The sequence below is a fragment of the Natrix helvetica genome (assembly GCF_964273705.1).
Source record: "Natrix helvetica genome assembly, chromosome: 2".
NCBI classification, from domain to species: Eukaryota; Metazoa; Chordata; class Lepidosauria; order Squamata; family Natricidae; genus Natrix; species Natrix helvetica.
Genome location: NC_138552.1, coordinates 190,973,385 through 190,989,426, shown reverse-complemented (window position 1 = coordinate 190,989,426; position 16,042 = coordinate 190,973,385). Strand labels below are relative to the sequence as shown.

The following is a 16,042-nucleotide window of genomic DNA, read 5'->3' as shown; positions in this document are numbered from 1 at the left end:
CTCTTGCCATTTGTAAAGTCTGTATTCTAAGTGTTTTCTTGATAAGTCTTATGTGGACTTCTCTTAAGAACTTGTTGTTCATTGCATGTCTTATAAGGATTCGAAACCCTCTATCTTCTCCTTTTATCAGCTTAACTTTTGTTATCATTAGTGCTTCTGCCGAGATTACTCTCATTGTTTCTGCCAAATTTTCTCTCCTTTCTTCATCTATGTTCTGACATCTGAAATAAAGTTCCGGTTCATCAATCTCTCCTTTCCATATTTCACACTTGTCATTTTCCTCCACTCTCAGTTTGCTGTCAGTGTCAACAATTTTCTTATCACTTTCATATGTCTCTGTGATTTTTTGAGCTCTGTCCTCAAACTTCATCATTGTCCCCGTACTTTCTGTATTTTGATCTATAATTTCAAATCTCTTTTCAATTATCTCTGTGATTATTAAAACTTTTTGAATTTCTAAGAAAATTCTTTGCAAAGTTAGCACCTTTTCTTGTTCACATTGTGCCATTTTCCAGGTTATAGACACTGCCAAAACATCCGAGATTTTTTATGTTTCAAACAAATTCAGTGGAGTTTTTCAAATCAAAGCTTTCTCTTTCCTTCAAAGGAACACCTGTATAAACAAAACGTTTTCCACTGACCCTTTCAGTAAACAAAGCTTATAGCTTTGTAATATTAGATATTGCCAAACCTTTAGTCACTAGATGGCAGTGTTACCTCTTTTCCATCTGTTTTTGCCTCTCTATAAACTCCAAGCTCAGGAAGAAGAAAAAAATCTTTAAAAATTATGCTCCGTCGAAGCCTTACGAGAGAAGAAACTTTTAATCCACAAATGCAAAAATTGGAAAAAGTATAGAGGAAGAAGGAAAAAAAGAGACCAGTCCAGTTTAAAAGAGGCATTTGTAAAAAGTCCATCCATAAAAAACAAACAAAGTTAAGGTAGAAAAGATAATACAATAGTTGTAAACCAGGGTTAATTTGCTGCTTATTTTCTTCTGTCTTCAATTTTATTTTAAACTCCAAGTCTTTTGGGTTTTCCCTTCTCTAATAATAAATTTTTTTCTCACCATTTTGACACACTGTCTCTCCTGTACTGCTGTTTCAGGGGCTTGTCCCAACCTTCTGCAGCCACTTTGGCTGCTTCTCTTGTAGCTGGCAAAAAGAGCTTTCTCCTGGATCAATCAGGGACTTTGCAATGTCCCTGAGATCAGCAGGACATGCTCTTCTCTATCACTGTTCCTTCAGAACAGTTTAGGTCCAAAAGGACCGTCCAGGAACAGAGATATTGACAGCAATCCTGGAGCCCCAAGATTGCATATTGTGTCGTTGCGATGTCAAGCCCTGCCTTCAATACCAGTTTTTCTGATCTTCACTCACAATAAGATTCCTGCAAAATATATTACTGTGCCTAACTTTCAAAACAGTTTTCAGATGACAACTGATTGATTTTTTAGTTTAATAGAAAAACAGTTCTATCAGCAGACTACCAACCATTTAGCCTGAACTATATTAATTAAACAAAAAAATACTTTAAGTGCTTCTCATTGTTAAGCCTGACATTTCAAGGTTGACTCAGCCTTCCACCCTTCCAAGGTCGGTAAAATGAGGACCCAAATTGTTGGGGGAATAGAATGACTCTGTAAACCACTTAGAGAGAGTTATAAAATACTATGAAATGGTATATAAGTGCTATTGCTATTATCTGCACATGTTCATATCACTATTTCCAGATCTTAATATGTTCCATGTTGCATAATAATTTATTGTACTCACTTTGACTTAAGTTAAATGTTTTATTGACTAATCAAAAATATCTCGAAAACAGCACTGCCATTTTTTCCCTTCTAACTCCGCTCTTACACTGGGGTACTTACATCTCTGTAGCCTTCTATGATATTACCAGAAATATCTCCTATTATATCTCTGCAACCAGGAGGACAGTACCTGCTACCAGGGAAAAAAAGAGGACTCATTATTTGAAGTAGAGATTAGTAATGTGTGCAGTATGTACACACACTCATAAATACAGCCATAAACACAAACGATGCTAAGATCAAGGCCTTCCCCCTCAAAATTCCAGTTGATTCACACACTCTATGGAATACAATAACACCCACAGCAGCAGCAATTGGAATGCATGTTCTTTGTTTCTTGTTGCCATATTTGAACTGGATGTTATGTATCAAGAGTTGTTTTATAATCCACTACATATTGTCATAGTTCTACCTGCCCACCTAGGTCTAGCTTTTACCACATGGCTAATTAGATCTTGATAGCGTTTGCAGCTGCTCTGTGAATACTGTAGGTTAAACTGTTTCTGCAGCTTTTACAGATGTGGACAGCTCTGCAAGGTGCTGCTTTTTCATCACAGAGTCCACTAGCAGCAGCTATCCGAGACATCACAGTTTCTGGAGGTTACAACGATGAATTTGGGGAGGGGGGGGAGCAAGAAAAAGAGGAGATGACTCCTGAGACTCTGCTTCAAGGTCTACAATTTTCTTTCCTCCTTACTAAGATTTTGCTGGGTGTGAACAAAGCACGAATGCTCTGAATAACAGCATGGTCATATGCATATCCCTCGACCCATTAGCCAGTACCAAGTCCAGCTAAAAAAGATACCCATCTTCACTGTTTCTGAAACTATTTCTTGCTTGGATGCCTTTATTTTCAAAGCAACTGCATGAGACACTTATTTCTGTGGTTGGGAGCCAGACATCCTCAATATCAAAAGCATAGTCCCAACTTATTTTGGCATCACAAGTCACTATACTATATATTAGGACAGTGCACTGTTCTGCTGCAGCATTCCTTCATTACGTTTGGAATGTAAAGTCTTCCCAAATAAGTCTTTACTTTCCTGCCTCACTCAGAAACATCCAGTAATCACATAGGCAGATGCCTCCAAGTATCTCCTGAAAAACACATTCCTGTGGTTGGCAGTAGTGTTCCTGGCTTATGGTCATGTCTATTATCTGGTTGCAGCAATAAATATGTTACAAGCAAGATGCAACTTGACAGCTAGAGAGTCTAGCCCTTAAGCCTATACTTACCTATACTCCAGCTCTGCGTAGTAGTTGCCTCTCTCCAGACATGTGATTAGATCTGTTCAAAATAAAAGTTATTTCTCAATCTGGAAGATACGAGTACTTGTGAATTTACATTCATAGGTCCATACATTCAGACTTAATCAATTAAAGATAAAGTATCATTTAAGAAGAATTAATAACTACAGAAGCCCTGCAACATTTTTTCTCCCTTCATAACCTTTGTTTTATCTTCCTTTTCCTAGATGTCTTCAATTGGATCGACGTCCCCCCCCCCCATAAATAATTATGGCAAAACTTCAATTTAAGAAAGGTCTTGAGGGAAGAGTCATTGTTTGAACCCTAATGTCAGAATTTACATTGTGTGAAATTCCAGTTTAGCAAGAACTATCTTATCCATGGTATGATAAGCCAGTCAGACTTATATGCTGTGTTATAAATCAAGTACAAGAAAAGGTAGATTTTTGTGTATAACTTGGCTACAGAGTAGAGGTTCACATTATTTCATGCTAACACAGAGATTTTTTTCAATATCAATTTCTGACTGCAACCATTAGTGCTGAAATCCTTTTTGTTCAGAATGCTTGGCATGCCAACAAGAAGGTACTCTCACTGCAATCTGTCCACCTTCCCATTTCCATAAGGTGTCAACCCTGAAGCTGATCTGACCGAAGCCATTTTGGAGCTTCAGTATTGCCACACTGGAGCTGAAGGATAGGGAGTAGAGATAGCTGGGGCTTTGTAGCCAAATAACATATTTTCACTTGGGAACAAAGGATATTCTCACACCTGGCCCCAGGAAGGAGAAGTGAGGTCACCAGGCAACCAGACAGCATCTTGATTGGACCATGTGACTGATCATTTGGGGTTGAGGAAAAACTTTTACTTTTAATTAGGTGAAAACTGTGGGAACTTTCAGAGTTGGTTTTCACCAGATGTGTGCCAATATGATATATCCAATAAAGCTATTCTTTGAGGAATTCATCTGCCTCAGCGTTTTGCTTGCTATGGGTCTATTATTTGGAACCCTGACATAAGGAGCAAGACAAGCAGGCAGCCAACTAAGGCATAGTGATTAGAGATTAGCATTTAGGTTATCCTTGCTTCCCAAAACTAAGGAATGAGAAGTCACTGTTCTGAGCTGGTTTTGCAGTTATTGTTCCCTTGACAGCTCATCTCATTTGAAGTTTTCCACTTTACCTGGATGATCACTGCTGGTAAACGACAGGAGGAAGCCCCTGCCAGATACATGGGACCTGCTCTCAAAGCGAATGGTTACTTCGTGAACATCCAAGATGATTTCTTTGGGGATGGGCACTTTGCCACAATAAGGTCCTAAAAATAGAAAAAGTAAAATTGGAGACTTGCTCCATGCAACAAAGACACACAAAAAACCCACAAATCCATAGAATTTTGTGCATATTTGACTTGTAATCTTTGAAGCTAATTAAATAGCTAAATTCTTGCCACCTTGCATTCAATAAAAAAGAAACACTAATATTAACATTTTAGATTATTTTAGTTCCAAGTACTGTACATAACTAGAATTCAGTGGTTTTGAAAGTATCGCTTTATTGAAAGAGCAGTAAACCCAACAATCAGAACTGGTTTATCATTTATGGTCTTAATACAGTGCATGTGATAAATACATATGTAATAAATATGTAAATAAGTATGTAAACATATAATAAATGCATTCATAGCGTATGATTTTTTTAGTACTTGGTTTTAGTTGTTTATTATTTTATGATTTGTAGTTTTATTATTGCTATGAATTATCCAGAATCATGTTTTAAGATAGCCATATAAATCTTTTAAGTACATTAATATATCTAACACTATTAAGCTATTTGCAAACTATATATTCACATTTAGTTATTTCTATTAAAAAGAAAAGCAGTAACCTTTTCCCTTATTTTTTTTTTCAAAAAAATTTATTGGTTTTTTAAAACATTTATAAGGAAAAGGGTAGGTGGAATGGTTACAAATTTTGGCAGTTGCAAGTGTGGCAGACGCCCCCTCCCTCCAAACTCGTAAGATACATCTAAGTATAAAACATTAATACATGATCATAAAAAATCAGCATATTAATTCTAAAAAAAAGTTTTCAATCAATTTATATAGTTATGATATATAGTCTAGATATAATTTCATTATTACTTTCGGTCTGTTTATAACATTGTGGTTTTCTTATTCATTTTTGTGATCTGAGCTTTCTTGGTGTTGCCCCTTCACCCCCCGCTGGCAGAGCTCCGGCCTCTCCCGTGTCCTGTGTGACCATTGTAGAGTCTTCTGTTTTTTCTAGGTTTGCTTTATTTTTTTCCATAAAGGCCTGTGCCTCTATGGGTGTATTGATTCTGATTCTTGTCTCCTCCCAGAATATCAGCATACCTTCAGGCATCAACCATCTAAACCACACCCCCTTCTGGTATAATTTATTCGCCAATTGCGAATAGTTTTTCCTTTTCTCCCTAATTTTTTGGGGGATCTGCTTCAAGATGGTTATCTCCCTGTCATGATATGTCAATGCTTGCCCCCTTTGTACACCCAGAATTTCATCTCTTGTGCTTTTCCTAAGGAATTTAATATGAACCTCCCTGGGTACATTGTGTGTTCTGGCATATGCTGAATTCACTCTATAGACCAGATCTATCTCCCATTCCATCTGCTGTTTATCTTTGTGTATGTATTCAGCTAAAATATTAGTCATAATGTCCCTTATATTTTCCCCATCTGCTTCTATAACATTTTGAAATCTAAGATAAAAGGACATTCTCTCAAACTCTGTTTTCATTTGTTGGATATCAAGTTCTTTGTTTCCCTTCTGTAGAGCCTCTACCCCCCCCCCTCGCCTCTGCCACCCCACCCTCCACAAGGTCCAGTCTCTGTGAGTTCTTATAAATTTGGACTTGATTCTCTTTAATTTCTTCCTTCATTTCTTTTAATTGTTTCTTAATTTCTTCCTGGCCCTGTATGAGTTGCTGGAGCATTTGTTGCAAATCCATCTCTGTACTCTTAGGTTGCATCAGTTCTGTAATCTTTGACTGTGTGGCAGGACTGGATGTTGCAGATGTCGGTGCAGAAGTAGCAAAGCCAGGTTTTCCAGGGGGTGGTCTTTTTGGAGACATGGTTTATAAAACAAAGAGATCAGTCAGTGTAGAGACTGGACAGCTGGAGAAGTAGAGCAGACAGATGAGTCCAGGAGGCAGAAGATCCAAGCAGGTGGGAGTTTCTTTAGTCAGTCTAGCAATAGAGAAAGGTTTTCTCTCCAAGGAGTTCAGGAAATAACAATCCACAAGAGATTCCTCTGGGTGACACGGAGACAAAGACTGGAAGCCTGAATTTTAAAGGTGGAGTCAGGTTTCACAGTTCATGAAGACAACGGAAGTGTGCCATCTTGCCCTGCCAGCTTTGGGCTCAGAGGCATAGGAAAATTTTAAAAGTTCACAAGGTTCTCAGGTCATCAATAAGTTCTGGAACTAAGTCCAATGAAAAACACTTTTACTGGGGTGAGGCATCATTAGTTGGCTCTCCCCCCTCCTCCTTCCCCTGGGGGCGAGAGCAAAATTTTTTCAAGCCGCTTGTCCAAGGGGGGGGAAAATCCCCCTCCCTCCAGCCGCTCCTCCAAGAAAAATCCGAAAGTTTAACTTTTAAAGTTACTGAAAAGTCCATCAACTCAAGAGAAAGGGAATGAAGAGAGGAAGCACCTCACCATACCGCCGCTGCTTCCTTCAGTTTTGCATTGTCCGATCGGCATGGAGCGAGACGCACCTTTTCCCTTATTTTTTTCCTCTGTTTTGAGAAATAGTTTATTAAAATCAGAAATTTCTCCTCAGTTCTAAGAAACTAATCAAGGAGAGAAGCAACTTAGAACTGAGGAGAAATTTCCTGACAGTTAGAACAATTAATCAGTGGAACAACTTGCCTCCAAAAGTTGTGAATGCCCCAACACTGGAAGTCTTTAAGAAGATGTTGGATAGCCATTTGTCTGAAACTGTATAGGGTTTCCTGCCTAGGCAGGAGGTTGGACTAGAAGACCTCCAAGATCCCTTCCAACTCTGCTATTGTATTGTATTGTATTGTAAAAGTTCAGTAACAATTTTATTTTTTTACATTGGAAATTAAATACCCTAAACATTTTTAGATCCAAACTATTGAGCATTATAATAGAACCAATTTCATTAATTAAAACATTTTAAGCTGTTTTTTTTAATATATGAATTCTTTAGAAAATTAGAAAATGTGCATATGTATAGGTAGTCCTTGATTTATAATTATAATTAAGCCCGGAATTACAATTGTAATTGGCATCATGTGATCACACCCAATTTCATAACCTTTTTTTTTTTTGCAACAATTGTTATGTAAACACCCACTTATTAAGCGAATGCCATAGTCATTAAATGAACCTGCGTTCTCTAAAAAATCATGATACCATGATTATGGGATGCTGTAAATCTGCACTGGTTTGACAAGCACTCCATATGCAATCATGTGAGCATGGGGGAATGCAGCTGTGAAAATGTCGGGAATGGGTTATACTCTCTCTCTCTCTCTCTCTCTCTCTCTCTCACACACACACACACACACACACACACACACACAGAGATTGAGAACTGATAAATCAAACCCTGGATGATTATGAAGGGCAGTGAAGCTGGGGTGTTTCAATCTCTCCAATGTTTATATTATCATTTTCATGAAGAATCTAGGCTGCATCTGAAAGCTTCCTTGGTTCTACTGTTTAATGCTCCAGAGACTTTTATGGCCAGTATTTAATTTGTTTGGCTTCTCTTGATGGGTCAGTTGCAGGCCTTTCTGCCTTCAGTTGTCATATTTTTAAACCATAACATTTATTTTTGTTGTAGTAATATCACCTAGAAGTATTAATAGCAAAAGGCCGGTAGAAATGGTTTCTAATGACATAAAATATTTTTGATTACAGCGAAACAAGCTGTGTTTATGTTTTACCATCTATCTATCTCTTAAATCTTAAAGCAAGTAAGAACATTTAAAAGTGTGTGCTACCATTTTTGGAGGGCTGTAATTCAGGCCTTCTACTAACATAATTCACACTTCCTCCAATCTGTCTTTTATTAAAATAAAAACTGTTAAGCATAATTACATCCTGCAAGGGCTTTTTAGCCTTAAGGAATGTTTAAGGTCTTAGTACTTTAACTGGAGACAGGAGACAATAATTCCTAGGGGTGTGCAAAATGTTTTGAATTCAAACCATTTTGAATTTGAAACATCCTGTTTTGAGTTTGAAACCCTCTGTTTTGCATGTGAACCTGGTTGTTGTGATCATTTGAGGATTTTGCACTCAAATCTTACAGTAAAGATAACTTTCTCTTCAAGTATTTTAAACAACACTGAATTGATTTGCAGCTGATATGTACACAGGTCTGGTCAACTTCCATGCTAAAATGAAGTCACATATATGTTTCTGAAACATTCTGTTTGTTTTCTCTCCTAACCAATCAACTTGATTCACAATCTTTATACCTACAGAATTTTCAATAAGTGAAACCTATAAAAAACTGAATTATTTGTTTTTGTGAACATTGAAATCTTCTATTTATTAGAATAACATGACAAAAGAGATTTTGGTTCTAGAATAATACTGTTCTACATCCTGCTCATAAAGTTAATTATCTTTTACAATATTATGAATTACTATTCACTCTCTTTCTCTATCAATAGATCTCATATCACTTTTTCCTTAATTCTTTCATTTAATTTTTACAATTTATTTATATCTCCAAATTGTTCACTACTCTAAGTTGAGCATTTCCAATTGTTTTCACCTTGTTTTCCAACATTTTTTAAATAATGCTTTGAGGAAAGAAATGCTGCATTAATTATTTAAAACTTAGATAAAATGGGGAACATCCCAGCAAAAGCATTTCCAAATTTTCTAAGAATTCAAATATAAAAAGTACCAGATTAAATGTTTTAATCAATGAAATTGGCTCTATTATAATGCTCTATAGTTTGGATCTAAACATGTTTAGTGTATTTAATTTCCAATGTAAAAAAATAAAATTGTTACTGAACTTTTAATAAACCATTTCTCAAAACAGGAAGAAAATAAGGGGAAAGGTCACTGCTTTTCTTTTTAATAGAAATAACAAAATGTAAATATATAGTTTGCAAATGGTGCTAGATATATTAATGTACTTAAAAGATTTATATGGCTATCTTAAAACATGGACAATTCATAGCAATAATAAAACTACAAATCATAAAATAATAAACTAAAACCAAGAGCTAAAAATCATACACTATGAATGTATTTATTACATGTTTACATAATTATTTACATATTTATTACATATGTATTTATCACATACACTGCATTAAGTCCATAAATAATAAACCTGTTCTGATTGTCAGGTTTTGTTATTTACTGCTCTTTTAAGAAAACTATACTTTCAAAGCCACTGAATTCTGGTTATGTACAGTACTTGGAACTGTACTGTTTGGTAGATGGTTAGCTATATATTGATTTGTTTAATGAATAAAAATAAATTTGCAACATGATAAACATTTAACATACCTAAAAAAAATAGAATGGAAATAAATTGTTATTTTTGTGTTTTGAAGTTACAAGAGAAATAAACACTTTCACCGTTCCTTTTTCCCAGACTAAATTTGCCCCTCCAGACATTTTCCCACAGGTACATTTCTTGTCTCTCTTATATTTCCCAATGACCTGTCTTGTCCTCAAGTGTACAGTAATTTAGATTGCTGATTCATTCTGAAGTTGACTGGTCTCGGGCTAGGAAACATATTTATTCCAGATACTATAAAAGAAATTTGGCAAAAAAAAAAAAGGGGGGGGGGACATGCCTGCACTAGTGAAAGAAGTCAACCAACAGTCTCAGAATCACCAGATCAAGCAAGAATGCTGTGAACAATTCTGTAAAAAAGAAGTATAAGGTAAAGGAAGAATTCTCAATTATTCATCATAAAGGTTGTGAACAATACAGATCTAATTCCAGGAAAGCTGAAGAGTATTACTGTATCTAGTTCAGAGAACCCAAACTCTTGTTGAAGGAACGTTTGAAAAGTAATAAAATCTTGCATTAAAGCATATGTGACATAGTCCCAGAATTAAACATGCCTTTCTATTTAAATGAATCTCAGATGGCAAAACTTGAAGAAAGCTTTTGTTCAAGATCTTGGAGAACCACTGCCAAGGAAGACAGTATTGTATTAAATGACCCAATGAATGATTTTCATGATGTTAAGAAGTTATATAGTTCAGCAATATTTAATTCATTTGAGTGTTTCTATATATTGCAATAATGCCCTAATTCTTTTTCTGTATTGACCATGACAGTATTTGAGTACCGTACTTTTTGGAGTATAAGACGCACGGGTGTATAAGATGCACCAAGATTTTGAGGAGACAAATTTTTTTTAAAAAAGTTTTTGCACTCTGCAGACCTCACAAAAACGGCCCGTTTTTCTTCAAAAAAAAAGAGGGCATGAATAGCCTTTAGGAGGCTTGTAGCGTGCTTCTGGGGGCTGGGGGGGGGGAGAATTCAGCAAAAACCACCCTGTTTTTCTCTCATTTCTGCCCTCCCAGTCCCCAGAACTCTGAAAGCCTCCTAAAGGCTATGCATGGCCATTTTGGTGAAGGGGGCGGGGTTTCGGGAGGCAAAAAAATGCTGTATTCAGTGTATAAAACACACCCAGATTTTCAGCCTCTTTTTTGAGGGAAAAAGTGCGTCTTATACTCTGAAAAATATGGTGTCTATATTCCAAGCTCATTTAAAAAGCCTATTATCCCATAACAATGTCAGAATTTTTATATTTAATAGGGAGAAATATTTGTCTTATAAAACTGTACATTTTTACTATTATAGCAGAAGAAGAACTAAGTCTCTTTTAATAAGGTGAAACACAATGGTGTTAAAATATACAATTATTTAGATCTGAACGGCACTCAGTATCCAAGACTTTGCATAAAAACAACCACTTGAACAAAACTCCTTGACAAATGTATCCCCCCACCTTCTCTGTTATGCATGAATGATATAAATGTAACCTGAAAATTCTAATATTTTGCAATATTTTTCAACATTCCATATTATATACATTATATTATACTCCATTTTCCCTATTTAATTCTCTGTAATCAGATATTCTCGCAATCTTTCTTTAGTCATCAAGCACTAATTCAAAACAAAAGCAACTCTGTGGTTCAGAAGGCAGTTTCATTCCAGCTTTTATTCTTTATATCAATTAATAACACAAATCTGACCAAGTCTACTTAAAAATAAGAGCCACTTTCCATGGTAATTGCTCTCTGGGAAGTGTGTTTAGAATTGACTAAGTCACATGTTTTCATAGCTGACAGATTAGAATACAACGGAGCATTCTTGTATTGTTTTGTTATACTAATCACTGTGTAGTAGTTTATGTAAAAATAACACAACTTGCAAAAGGATTATACTCTAATGCCATGATAAAATGAGGACTATTTAGTCATATCTACTACCTATTTTCCTTGATCATCACACTTTCAGTTTCGTCTAGTCATTAGTTCCATTTTATTGGACGTTACATCATTTCTACAAGTATATACGTGGTATGCATTAGCTCTAATTGGATTCAGAAATCCTGCCTTCCAGAATTAGGCCTAGGGTGACCAGTTGGATCATTGTGATGACCTGGCCACTATTTTTTGTATTTTTTGCATACATATGCCTTTTTTCTAAATGCTTTAATCATCATTTCTTGCATCAACTAATTTATGCCATAAGTCTAACCCAGAAGGAATATTCAGTTGTGTGTTTTGGCTGGTTTTTTTTTTTTAAAAAACCGAAGAAGTGAATCACTAGGCAATGATGAGAACTCACATCTCATCTTCTTGGCTCATCCTTATTCCAGTAGCTGATTAACCACCAGACAATCATAGTGCCCTTGTATGTCTCAGTTCCCCCTCAGTGATTAATGCTCTTTTTTTAAAAGGGAAAAAAAAGCCAAACTCCTGGATAAACACAATGCAGATAAGGAGGAGAAAAGATTAAGATAGAGTGCTGATTTTATACTCCCTTATTTGTTAGTTAGGGGGAGCTTTGGACACATCATCTAAATAACTTGGAAACTGCAATGAGGATGAGTTATGGGTCTCCATGAAAATGATTCTGATGATTTGAGGAGTGACAACAGTATTATGGATAATGCCTTAAGTCTTCTAATAAATCAGTTGTACCATCACCTCTTTACATACCATATACTGTTGTGGAATTGTAGATGATAAGGTAGTTAGATTCACATTTCTGGGATTCTATATCCAAGTCTCCAATTTTTAAAATCAGCTGCTTTCCATGAGGTACCTGAATTTTCTTTTCACAGACAGTATGATTGGGATAAGTTCTTGGATAGTTTTTGGATGTCAGAGTTCCACTGTCTCGGTAGATGACTATAGATCCACATCCATCACCTATTTGAAGAAAGAGATGAAAATTTAAGAAGTCTACATCAATAGGTATATATCTCCTGCACTGCACCACACATTCAACTCTGTTAAAATATCACTTCCTACATACTATTCTCCTAGATTTGAACATCTATTTTTAAAGTAGGTTCTCAATTATCTCTTAAAAAAGAAAGGGAGGTGTGAATCACCAGTTCAGGGGTTACTAAGCATGCATGAAAAATGTCCTTTGTTGTCAAAAATAATAGTGAGAAGTGTGCCTCGAACTAATTTACCCATTAGGCACAAGAGGCATAATACCCAGGGCCCATGAAAATCTCTTAATTGTTTTTTAATAATAAAGAATAAAAATGAAGTAGAAATTATTAATTTTAAGCCTTTTAATAAATATTTAATTTCATGCTTTTTAGGCAAGTTTGCAGGCAAAGAAGACACATTTGAACATCAAACTTATGATTTTATTTGTAACTTATAGGCATAGTAAAGATATTAAAATTTAGTAGTCCTAATGATATGCGATGTACATCACACGTAATCAGCAATTATTATTATTACAAACTATTACATATTATACATTATTTACTATTCACTACTTCTCTGTAAAAATACAAAGGAAATATTGAAAATTGTATGAAATATATAACAAACAAAATATCCTACAGAAAATATGCTAAACTACAGTTAGAACAATGGCTTGGTGTAATAGTGTAACCCATCCCATGGCATTTCTTGAAAAGATCTCTTAGCAAGCCACAAAATACTACAAAGCAAAACATAATGTATTATTTAAAGCACATTAAAAACACTTATAGACCAAGAAACTATTGTATATAGAAAAATGGATGCCAGCCAGCATGAACCCCTATTATAGAAAGTCAGTCTCCTAGACTGCCTATCCAGCTCAATCTATCAATGCTTTATGATAGATTTACAACATCTATTTTTATCAAAGCTGCTTTGTGACAGGGTGAGTTCCTGTTATTTGATCCTGCTCCTACATAACCTAGCAGTTTGAAAGCATGTACATCCGAGTAGATAATTAGGTACCACTTCAGTGGGCTCATTATCGAGGACATTAAAGAAGCCCTCAACTCCCGGGCAACAGTGATATCACCATGGAAGCGCTTCGGTGTTTCCCACATGAAAGTATAGGAAGTATTTTTATATCAATGCTGATGTTCCTTATGAACACTTCAGAACATTCTTGAAAAATAAAATGGTGGTGACTACAGTGTGGTGTTCTGTTTAATAATGTGCCCAGAAGCCTAGAGAAGAGACAAGTTACACTGACATCACATGCTAGAAAGCATCATGAGAAACTTGAGAGAATGATGGGAAACAACCGTACCCATCTGTTGTCTATCCAACTTCTAACAGTAAGTATTTGGTGAAAGTGCCCACAATATGCTCTCAAAATTTCAAATAAGGTTGGAGGAAGCTATGACCTAAAATGTTGCTACTGTGGACACAGCTAGCAGTAGGAGAAAGCTTGCAATCAAGATTCCTCTGGCAAAAAAGAAACATAACTCCAGGTTTCAAATGCAGTGCTACTGAAATATACAAAGCAGCCACAGCTGATTAACAGATAGGCAAAGTAGCTTTAAGGCCTGCTGGATGGACAGGACACATGTATGCCCTGAAGATATTCTGCTTGGCTCTGGTGGAAATGTTTCCTAATCAGGCACATCAACATCCAGAGGATCTTGGGTCAGCCTCAAAACAGTCATGCCTTCAAGCAGTTGCCACCAATTTCTGGCTTTGATTATGCACTAAATCTCATTTCTTCAACTGAAAATGCTTGAGCGTCATATAAACTGGACAGTGATCCACTAAAGTTCACATTATAATAAACTGATTAATCTTTAAAAAGGCACAAGACTTTTGAATGCTCTGATTTGTACAGGTATAATACCTACTTGTTAATGCTTGTCTTCCTCAATTAATGGAATGACAAGAAAGGGAGAATGTCAGCATTTAATAGGAAGTGGATGGAGTTTACTGCAGCTTAAATTCATCTCCAAATTTTCATCTACTTTGGCTTCCATGTTAAATAAGCTAAGGGGTTAAATTCTCAAGCAGATTTTTCAGGAAGCAGCTCCAGTTTTCTTTCCTGACTGGAGCCTTCAATTCAAGAAATATTGGGCCTCAAGAAATGGCATTATTTCTGGCTTAACTCTTTTTTCTCTTTTGTTCCTCAGATTGGATCTCTCTCCCATTTTCTTTTCACGAGCACATGGTCCATTCATGATGCTCATGGTCCATTCCATCTCTGAATTCTATGATTTTATGTTGCTCTGTTTTACTGGTTAGCAGTGAACTTTGACTACTGTTGTACATAATATGCACAAACAATGACAGAGAATCTTTGCTCATCTTCCATTTTATTTCAAATCAAGCCGCACATCAGATAAATGTTTGCAATTATCTATTTTTAATACAAGGCATAACATCACATTATCTGACTTACTCTTTACAACAATCCCATATGATGGGCAGTTAAAGAGAACTAATAGTTTCTTGCCTGAATTTATCCAAGGAAGAATGGAAAAGAACATCTCAGTGGTGGGTTCTGGATTCTGTTGCAACCGTACGCTGCAATGGGGCCCAGCGTCCACCACGCAAATGTGTGCAGCATGTGTGCAGTGCGAGCAAGCATACTTACTGCCCGCGATGCTCCAGCTGCTCAGTGGAGCGTCGCACAGGCGCCATACACTCCGTGTGCGAAAGCTCTGATTGGCTCAAATAGCGGTAAGGAGAGCAGGTGGGCGGGTGGGCCCTCCGGAGCATCGTACTGGAACTGTACCTGGTACTCCCAGCAGGCACCGGTACGCCCATACCAGGGTGTACAGGTCGTATCCCACCACTGGAACATCTGCCCAAACTAAATAGGACCAGTGATTTCCACTTTTGCTTGCTTCCAAAATAATTATGAAACTACTGGTCTTACAGTAATTGCTTACTATATTTTACAGAAAAGAGAGGGAAATTATTTGATGGAGACAGTGTTCTTGTGTATATTCTACAGCAGTGATTCCCAAAGTGTGCGCCACGGCTCCCAGGGGAGCCGCGCTATCGTCATAAGGGCGCCGCGAAATATTCAATTAATACCTGCGCCCGCTGGGTCTAACACTGATGCGCCATTTCTGAAACGTCTAGTGTGCATGCGCAGTTACAAGTCGGATTTCTATTCGTTTGTTATCACCTTCTCAGTGCTCGCATAAGTTTTTGTTTGTTGGGCTAGTGTGGTGGTTAAGTTACTTTTCAAAAGCTATTTTTCTGATCACCCTAAAATGGACAAATTCTTATTAAACTTGAATAATCAAGATAGTGCTAAATCTATAGACGAAGTTCCACAAACTAGTGGCAAGGGTTCCGAGAAGCGAAAACGTCGTAAATATGACGACAGTTACTTGGATTTTGGCTTTACATCAATAAACGAAAATGATAGAGACCACAGTGCGTATTGTGCATGAAAGTTTTGGCACCAGAATGTATGCTTCCAAGTAAGTTAAAACGACATTTAGAAACCAACCATTCTAACTTTGTT

The 16,042-nt window shown here is 36.5% G+C and overlaps 1 protein-coding gene across 2 annotated transcripts in view; it reads right to left on the bottom strand.

Annotated features, from left to right (window-relative positions):
• The window catches only part of DCBLD1 (discoidin, CUB and LCCL domain containing 1), a 39,001-nt gene that overhangs the window by 16,562 nt on the left and 6,397 nt on the right, over positions 1 to 16,042 (bottom strand). The window contains exons 2-5 of one of the 2 annotated variants that reach the window (XM_081944572.1): positions 12,289 to 12,501; positions 4,245 to 4,379; positions 3,051 to 3,102; positions 1,875 to 1,944 (exon numbers count right to left, since the gene is read on the bottom strand). In XM_081944572.1, coding sequence (XP_081800698.1) covers positions 1,875 to 1,944; positions 3,051 to 3,102; positions 4,245 to 4,379; positions 12,289 to 12,501 — 470 coding nt within the window. Of the gene's footprint in view, positions 1 to 1,874; positions 1,948 to 3,050; positions 3,103 to 4,244; positions 4,380 to 12,288; positions 12,502 to 16,042 lie in introns of both variants that reach the window. The other variant, XM_081944571.1, reaches the window with a different exon arrangement.